The sequence below is a fragment of the Carassius carassius genome, chromosome 30 (assembly GCF_963082965.1).
Source record: "Carassius carassius chromosome 30, fCarCar2.1, whole genome shotgun sequence".
NCBI classification, from domain to species: Eukaryota; Metazoa; Chordata; class Actinopteri; order Cypriniformes; family Cyprinidae; genus Carassius; species Carassius carassius.
Window position 1 is genome coordinate 27771286 of NC_081784.1, and position 9587 is coordinate 27780872.

The 9587-nt window shown below is 36.4% G+C and overlaps 1 protein-coding gene across 1 annotated transcript; it reads left to right on the top strand.

Moving 5' to 3' along the window:
• The first annotated feature begins 264 nt into the window (after positions 1 to 264).
• On the top strand, positions 265 to 9278 carry LOC132110356 (protein scribble homolog). Its single transcript, XM_059516888.1, has 9 exons — positions 265 to 294; positions 1218 to 1400; positions 1725 to 1964; positions 4649 to 4738; positions 4958 to 5035; positions 7527 to 7820; positions 8054 to 8140; positions 8319 to 8497; positions 8955 to 9278. The coding sequence occupies exons 1-8, from the start codon at positions 265 to 267 to the stop codon at positions 8469 to 8471; spliced, it is 1155 nt and encodes a 384-aa protein (XP_059372871.1). The 3' UTR covers positions 8472 to 8497; positions 8955 to 9278.
• The last annotated feature ends 309 nt before the right edge of the window (positions 9279 to 9587 follow it).

Genomic DNA, 9587 nt, shown 5'->3' on the forward strand with positions numbered 1-9587 from the left:
GCTGTGTTACACACTGCATGAAAGGTAATTTTCAAAAATCCATAATAGGGGCACTTTAAGCAATTCATAATTCTGTTTATAGACCATTCAGAAATGCTGTGCCACGTAGAAAAACAAGTATTCTAGTTGCATGCTATTAATCAGAAATTTCACAAATCCTTGCAAGTGTGTTTGAGTGCTCAGACATTGTGCTTGTCATGTTTCTTCATCCACTTAATTAGTGAAACAGCTGCAGTCTCAATAGAGCTTAATTGGCTAGTAATCATGGAGATTGAGTGCTTTCTGGTCGCTAAGGTAACCTGATCAGTTGGACTGTAAACAGAAACAAGTGATGTTTCTTAGAAAGGAAATTAAATAAATCAAAAGGCCCCTTGAGGCTGGACATCATGGTGATTTTATCAGAGGAAGGGGTGTTATAAGGTGAAGGCAATATGATAAAAGACACCAAATTTAATTAGTTTATTTATGAATGATAATAATTGAAAATATATTCACAAGCAGAGGGTCTCAGGAGGGTCTCTAGGTGATACACTCTAAACTGAATTACCTTTATTACCAAAACATTTACCTCTTTGATATGTTGGCTATTATTCTACTCGACCAAAAAATCTATCTATCTATCTATCTATCTATCTATCTATCTATCTATCTATCTATCTATCTATCTATCTATCTATCTATCTATCTATCTATCTATCTATCTATCTATCTATCTATCTATCTATCTATCTATCTATCTATCTATCATAATTAACAACAGGCTCAAACATGCCAGCATGGTTTCTCTGATTTTATGAGGTCAATTTGATCTGCAAATGTTTAGCAATGAGCTTACAACTACCGGCAATCTGATGAAATTTATTAGAAGCATGTTAGCAACATGCTAAAACATTCTAGCATGGCTTCTCTGTGATTTTATGTGGTCCAATTTGGGTCTGAAAAGGTTTATTGATGTCAGTTTCATCTGAATTTCTGCCATATTGTCATGCCAGACATAGTCAAGCCAAGTTTGTCCTCAAACTTTACTCATCTAGTTGAACATTAGTGTCTTTTATCATCTTACTGGTACTATTGTTTCTATAAACTCCATCAGTTTTAGCCTTTTAATGAGATATGTGCACTCCAGTTTCAATCTTACAGTTTGTGTAAAGGTGACATTTTTAACAAAGCAAACAGCTGAGAGTATTTAGTCACTTCTGTTCCTGTTTCATCTATAGGGAAGCAGAGCTCCTAAAACCTCTGTGAATAACAGCAGTCACGGCTGGCCCTTTCCCAGTCTGCGCTGGGTCACAGGAAAGGACCGTCTGTCAGGACTCAACTTGATTCCTCTTACTGGTGGACATGGACACAGTTGCAGCCCGGAGAAAGACGCAGAGGAGATGGAGGAGCCGTCTGATGATGTAAGACCAGCATTTTCATGTTTGTTTCAAAGGCTGAAAATGTTATCATTATTTACTCATCTTCATGCCATTATGCAGTTATTTTCCCTGTGGAAATATATTCCATAATATTTTCCCCCAACAAATTCATGGGTACAACAGAAAATTGGCTAGACACTCATAATCAAGCACTGTGGTAGTACCGTGGTACAGCCGTCTTAAAGTAATACCATGGTACTTTGATCTATATTATGATACTGAGTGAATACCATATGCTTTTACAGTGATATGTAAATAACATCAACGAAAAATGCCATCTTAATTGAAAACCCTTTTCTACATCAGTGCAGCTTAGGTCATTTCTCAGAGCTGGAGGCAGCGGGCTGCCGATCTAACCTTCAGTGGGGACAAAACGGCCTAGATAAGAAGCTTCAAAGATACAGAACTCAGCGCCTGGGGACCCATCTCCACCGGGACACGACCCACAACCCAGAGTACCACACTAGTTCAGAGAGACTCAGCCATCCGACTGTGTCCAAACGGCCCTGTTCCCACAAATCAGCCATTTCACACGTGCCATTAAGAGTAAGAAAACAGACAGCTAATAAGTCCCAAGTTTGCAACAGACATGGTGTTGGTAAAATGCGGCATCTCTATTCTGTACATGTACACACAATTGCATGGGTTGTGTGGTGCCTAAACATGCTACTGGCATTTTTATTTATAGAAAACAGTAGAATTTAAGGTCCCACTTTATATAAGGTGGCCTTAACTACTATGTAATTACATAAAAAAATAAGTACAATGTACTTATTGTGTTCATATTGTATTGTAAAACACTTTTGCTGCTATTGAGGTGGGATAGGGGTAAGGTTAGGGAGAGGGTTGGAGGTATGGGTAAGTTTTAGGGTGGGTTAAGGTGTAAAGTATGGGTCAACAGTGTAATTATAAATGTAATTACAGAAATTAAATACAGATGTGTTTTAAATATAAGTACAATGTAAAAACACGTATGTACACAATAAGTACAATGTACTAAATTATTAATTAAAATGTAAGTACATAGTAGTTAAGGCCACTTAATATAAAGTGGGTCCGAATTGACTTTTGTGATAACAATGGGAAAAGCCCAACCCTAAATAAAAATAACTGTAATTACTTATACAATAGAGTACAATACAAATGTATAAATATAGCACAATTTAAAAACAATCAAAGTTGACCAAAGTGCTTTAGAACACTATTCAAACAATGACCAATTTTAAAACACACAGCAAAAATAGATTATATTATAAATTATAAAACACAACAAAACACAAGCTGTAAAAACATGGGCGAATTTCCTAAGAACAGAATCATAAAACAATAGATCAAGGAACATTAAACGTCAGAGAAAATAAATAGGCCTTAAGACTGGATTTAAAAACAGACAAGGTCGGGGCAGTTCTAATGTGAAATGGAAGACTATTCCATAATTTTGGGCCAACAACAGAAAAACCACGGGTCACCTCTGATTTTTAGTCTTGTCCTAAGCCTGGTTTCACAGTCAGGGCTTTGATTTAGCCAGTATAAGGCCATAGTTCAGTTAGGACATTTAAGTAACTTTTAGAAAAGAGCCTTAGACATAAGCATTTCTGGACTGCATCTTGAGACAAAACAATGGTTTCTTTCAGTTAAAACAGCTCAGACATGCATTTAATCTGAGTATACACTGAGTTACAGTTCATTTTAATGATGCGTGTCTAAATGAAGATCAGCGCAGACAAAGGCTGCAGACAGCACACGTTGTTTGTTATCTTTATTTTATAAGTGCACAAAGTTCTGTTGTTATTATGTCTGTATCCAAAAAAAAGTAGACCCTTTACAGATTCAATTGATGTATTGCTCTTATCTGTACGATCAAAACTAAAAGTGTAATTTAAGTTCTTTTCGGGGTAATCAGGAGAAAATTACTCATAACGCGTATACGCGTTAATCGACTCCAGAGGGTTAAACCAGGTCTGTGAAACTGGGGATAATATAACTTTATTTAAGCTTTCACTGTAATAATTACTGCAGTGTCTTCAAAACCAATTCTATAGATTAGAATTTCGAATCAAAGTGAAAACATACATTATTAATGCCATTTCCAAATTAAGAATAGTCCTGCATCAATTCAGCCTTCCACTTATTTTGTGAACAAATTAATTGAATACAGCAGGACTAAAGTGCGCCTTAATGTGCCACACCTGCTATTCAGATTCTGCAGTGCATAGTTTTATCAAAACATCTGAAATTTAAATGGTTTAAACTATATCTCATTAACTGCTAACACTTTTCAGTGTTGCGTTGACAAATTCAGATTTTAGACAGAGACCCTTATCCACCACACACAAAAACTTCTTGGTTCTGCATGAATCTCACAGGCCAAACAAAATATGTTGGCTTCAGAATTAACCAAGAGGTGACGACTTTGGGGAACTAATAGTTTTAAAGGGTGGCCTGTCTAAAAAAACAAAACAAATATATATATATGGGTATCATCTGCATGATGAAAACAATGAATGCCTAAAACTATTTTTATTCATGTCACTCCCAAAACTTTGTGGGGTGTATGTGAGCAGTAAGTTAATATTAACTTCAGATGGATTAAATATGCATGCTGTGAAATTTATTTAACACACTGATTTCATTTGACTTTCCAACTATTTCTATCTGCTCTGCATTATTAATAAAGATAGGATCAGGATCCCAGGATCTCTGAGCTGACCCTCATATGACAGTATTGAATGGAACAAGTGGGGTGGAGTTGGGGAGGTGGGGGGATTTAAAGGACTGAATTATTAGGCTTCTTCTGAACATAACTTTAGAACTTTTTTTTGTTACAGAGTAACATATTTGATTTGTGTGAATTTATAATTTTTAAAAACACATATTATACTCTGGATACTTGACTAAAATGCTTGCCTGCTATGCAACAGTCAAAATGTACTGTTAGTGATTTAGTCCATTTAGGGGTCTTTGTCTGTGATGTCTTGTAAAAGCAAGCAGAACGATCAGCTTCAGATTGCACATAATAAATTTCAGAGAAGCCAGAGGCTCTCGCTAATTAATTAACTTCTAAACTAAACGGAGAGGTTTCAACTAAATAACTTTGTAATTCATATGTCTGATTTACGTTAGACTCTTATTGTATTAGTATAAGGTGGGGTAGGCGATTCTGCCCTAATTCGTTCTGTAGTAATACTGGAGTTTGACTCTTCAGGTGATGGTGTTTTCTGTCCCTCCAGCTACAGATCAAAGTGAACGGACAGAGAGGTGGACTGGGAATTTGTATTGCAGGAGGGAAAGGCTCCTTGCCGTACAAAGAGAATGATGAGGTAGGCCTGATCTTCCCGTAGCTCCACTGCCTGAATCCCATTACACACTATTACTGTCATACCCCTGTGGGTCTATTTACAATAAAATATCCACATGGACTGGGATACTAATTTGCATCCAGCCAGCAATTCGACTGATGATATGAGTGTGCCCTATTTCCTCCTCCATAACTAGTAATTTCCTTCTGGGCACTGATTGATTTGTTTTCTTCGTGTCAGGGTATTTTCATCTCCAGAGTGTCTAAAGGCGGACCAGCCGAGAAGGCCGGGTTTCATGTTGGGGACAGAGTGTTGGAGGTAAAATCAGGGATCATACTATACAAGTACTGTTTAACAATACATTTATTTAATTGGGAAGCATGGTAACGACTGGGAATACTTGCCTTCAAAGATACAATTGATAACTGTTGATTGTGTGTGTGTGTGTGTGTGTGTGTGAGAGAGAGAGAGAGAGAGAGAGAGAGAGAGAGAGAATTTACCAATTGCTTACTTATAGTTGACTCTGTATTTTATACTTAAACAAAAGAACCTTTCATGTAATTACTGGAGCGTTGGTTACATTTAGTTCACTGGTTTTATTTCAGGTGCCAAATTTCACAAGCAACCAAACTCAATACTAAAACAGCTTATCATACAAAAGTAATAACTCAAAGACAACTGCAAAAACAAATACTAACCTAACTAAACAGTCAAAAATAAAATGAGAAACAAAGAAACTAATTACAAGACATAGAAAAAAGAAATAGATAAAAACAGACACAAAAGAGCAAAAGCCATGTTAATCATTACAAGTATAGCTGGCATGTACATAATTTGATTAGATTCTACCAAGTGACACATGAATTTGAACATTCTACTATATATGCTTTTCTCCTGCAGCGTGAACTTATCAGAATGGTTATAGTTGTTTCTCTGATGGCCATTGGAGGGCATCATCACACAGATGCTGATGAAAAGTTTGTTTTTTGTGACCCCATGAGCTTTAAACCAACGGGGGAAAGTAATTGGACATGCAAGTAACATCTAAAATTGTTTGTTTGTATACTTTATTGTCCTTTTTAAGGAAATTTGTCTGCATTGATTCACAACATATACATACATACACATATACACACACAACCAATAAAAAGCTAAAATATTAACAGCAGCAACAGTCACCTCTTTCCACAATATAGGCAATAAAAAAAATAAAAAATGGATCCGATTCAACATTACTACATTACTACATCTTACCATTTAACATATTAATTGATACAGGAATAAATGACTTTTTGTAACGGTTGCTCTTACACAATGGGACTCTATACCGTCTCCCTGATGGCAGAAGCTGATACATTGGGAATAAAACATGGCTTGAATCACTCACTATTGTCTGTGCATTTTTAAAAATCAACGATTCGTAAATTGATTGAAGTGATGAGTACTCTCTTACACCCATAACTTTCATTGCAATTTTTACAAGACGAGCAAGCTGTGATTTTAATTGGACCGAAAGATTGCCATACCAAGTTTGCATCCCATAATTCAAAAGACTACCTAAGACAGCGTAATAGAATAATTGCATAATTCTCTGATTTACACCAAACAGCCTAAGTCGTCTAAAAAAATATAAGCGTTGTTGAAATTTTGAACAAATGTACTCATTGTGGGCTTTCCAAGTAAATGAACGATCAATGACCACACCTAGATACTTATAGGTATCCACCTGCTCAATGATGTTATCATAGATGATTACTGGGCTATAATCACCTAATCTTTTTGGGTCTATTATCATTTCCTTCGTTTTTGATACATTTACGATAAGATGATTTACATTACACCACCGCACAAAATTCTCAATTTCAGACTGATACGCTAATATATCATGATCTTTGTCTAAGAGACTCAATATCACTGTGTCGTCAGAGTATTTGATAATATAATTATTCTTATTTATACTAAGACAGTCATTTGTATAAAGAGTAAACAAAAAAGGAGAGCATACGCAACCTTGAGGCGCACCAATACTAATAGATTTAACATCAGAGAGTGTATTATTTACTTTTACATATTGAGTACGATTGGTTAAAAAAGAAAAGAACCACTTAATGATAAAAGGGTTGACATTACTTTTTACAAGCTTACCCAGGAGTAACTGCGGCTGAAGCGTATTAAAAGCGGAGCTGAAAACAATTGTATTGTCATTGCATTAGTTAAAATATTGAAGCATGTTGTAGAAAGATAGCACACATAAATTTTTCAGTTTCTGGCTGACATGTTTAAGTATTTTATGTTATCCTAAGTTTATATGCAATGACAGCTAGAAGTCATAAGCTATTCATAGGTTTATTTCCCTTAAAAGTCTTGATGTGGCTCTGTGGTGCTCTTAACACACAATCCCAAACCTGAGCTGTAACGTCAAATGCAGCAGACAAGGGAGTAGAAAATGAACATTCATGCTGTTTAGGGCTCTCTAAAAATTGTATAAGATCTACTATAAAAGGATCATACAATTTTTATTTATTTATACATGTGTGTTGCTTGTAAAAAGGATACACATGCCGATCAGCAAAACCTTGATTTACTGAGACTTCTCTACAGATGCCAGATGGAGAAATCTATGCAAAACCTGTTTGAAAACAGTTATTTTCTGTGCAATTTTCTGTGATAATGACAGCTTTCCTCTTGAAGATCATTTCCTCATATAATTGCTCAGCATATTCTCTTTCCTTAGCTTTTGTGGTCTTTCTGTCACCTCTCTCGCTTTCCTTTAAAACACTGCAGCTCCTTTTTACATTTGTGTCACCAGGTCAATGGTCAAGACATGCAGGAGGTCAGCCACCATGAGGCTGTCAGTGTCTTGAGGAATGCTGGGAGCTGCATAAAAATGAAAGTGCTGCGGGAGAGATGCTTGCCCGTGGAGCCGTGGATCCACGAGAGCTTTGACACCATGGAGACAGCAGAGCTCCAGGTCAGCCAGGAGTGGGATGTCACCATGGGCAATAACAGATCAAGTGGCCCACAATCCTCCACTGATCCCACAATGGACTGCATCCCATTGGCCATCAGGATGGAAGCTACAGTCTGCAATGGACATGGACTGGTAGGCTCAAAGTCAAGCGTGCAAAGATTTTAAAACGAGAGAGAGAGAGATCTTGGTGGATCTATTACAGTATATGCCACAAGAGTAAAAGTAATCAAATAATCAGAAATTTCATTACAATTAGTTATGCCCACTGTAAAACAATTTATTTTTAACAAATTATGTAAATCAATACAAACATGATCCTTATTTTTCAGTTTCCCTCTTAATATTTTTAATGTTATTTTTGTTAGAATGATCAGGTACAGGATTTACGTCTGACGAAAGACACAGCTTGCTTCAAAAATAATGCCCAACAGGTTGTGAAAAATACCATGGCGGTAGGTGTCGAAGATAGAATCTGTTTCTGTGCCCTCTTGTGTGGATGTGTATGTTTTAACAATTAAATCTCAGGAATGCTTTTTATCATTGTTCTCAAAAAAAATTAGGAAACTGAAATTGAAACATAAATAATTTATATATATACAGAGACTTTTTTTCAATGTGACCCTTTGACAGATTCCTCGGATTATTCTGACTCACCCCTCTACCGATGAAGAGGTGGAGCCCCTGACGCAGGGCTTAGATGATGGAGATTTTGATTCAGACTTCAGCGACTCAGACGGTCACATCTACTCGGACTGTCTGAACAGCACTTTCTATCCCCTGTGAAAGATAGAGCAGCACACCAGCTTCAGGTTCTTTATCTCTTTTCATGTTATTCATTTAGTTTGTCACTATTTTTATAGCCATTTTATATTTTTCAGAGATAATTATACTTAACTAAGAGCATGTGGTTATTAGCATGAGCATGTCCAGGATGTGGCTTTATTCATCCGCAGGTGTAAAAATGCTAAATAGATCTCAGATTTGCATGGATGCGCTAACAGTAGACTACATAATTGATCGGGATACGCACTGAGGTGTTATTCATTATATTTACACAACACGGCACAAATAGTCACCGTCACCTGAAACTTAAAAACCGAGATGAGCAGTCGAACTGTAGATTTCTATCATGTAGCTGCCAGACTCCAGTCAATTTTGTAGATACTTTTTTTGTGCATTACAACGATAACAAATGTTTTTTTTTTCTTTTCAGAAAATAAGATCTTGGACCAGGCTTTAATACCCGCTCTCTCTTTGTGAATTCAGATGTGCCTGCGTGCTCTGGTTAAGTGAAATTGTTCTGGCTGTGGTCCACAGTCTCTGGAGCAGAAAATGAGTGACGTGGGATCGATACTTCAAGCAAAGTCCACAGTCCCATGATGCTTGCATCCCTAAAAAAAATGAACTGTTTGGTACACCATTGTGTGAAAGAGATACAGAGAAAGTGGAAAGTAAATAGATAATATTTTTCTAAAATGTTGCTTCTTACTTACAAACCTTACTTGCTTTGTGAATGCTTTATTTAAATGTTTTTACTTGCATCGTTTATCAGTTGCCAAAAGTGATATAAACTTTAAAAATTGTGCTGGTGAGGTGTGTATTTGTATGAATAATATCTCTGAAGTGTAGTGATGTTGTGAATATTTTGTCGTGGATATCTGACCCAGCAGCACAGGAGACACCTGAACCACTGTGAAGGTAAGGGAAGGTTCTGTGATGGTAAATTTAGCAGATACTGACATCAAGTGAGTGGTTAATTTGTATTCTTGTTTAAAGCTAAAAGAAAGAATAAGACCTAAAATCATATTTACATGAATACAGGGGGAAACTCATTAATAGATCTTTTCTGAAACAGCAAGTGACAGATGCAGTAAGTGAGGGTTTAAAACAAAACAAAAA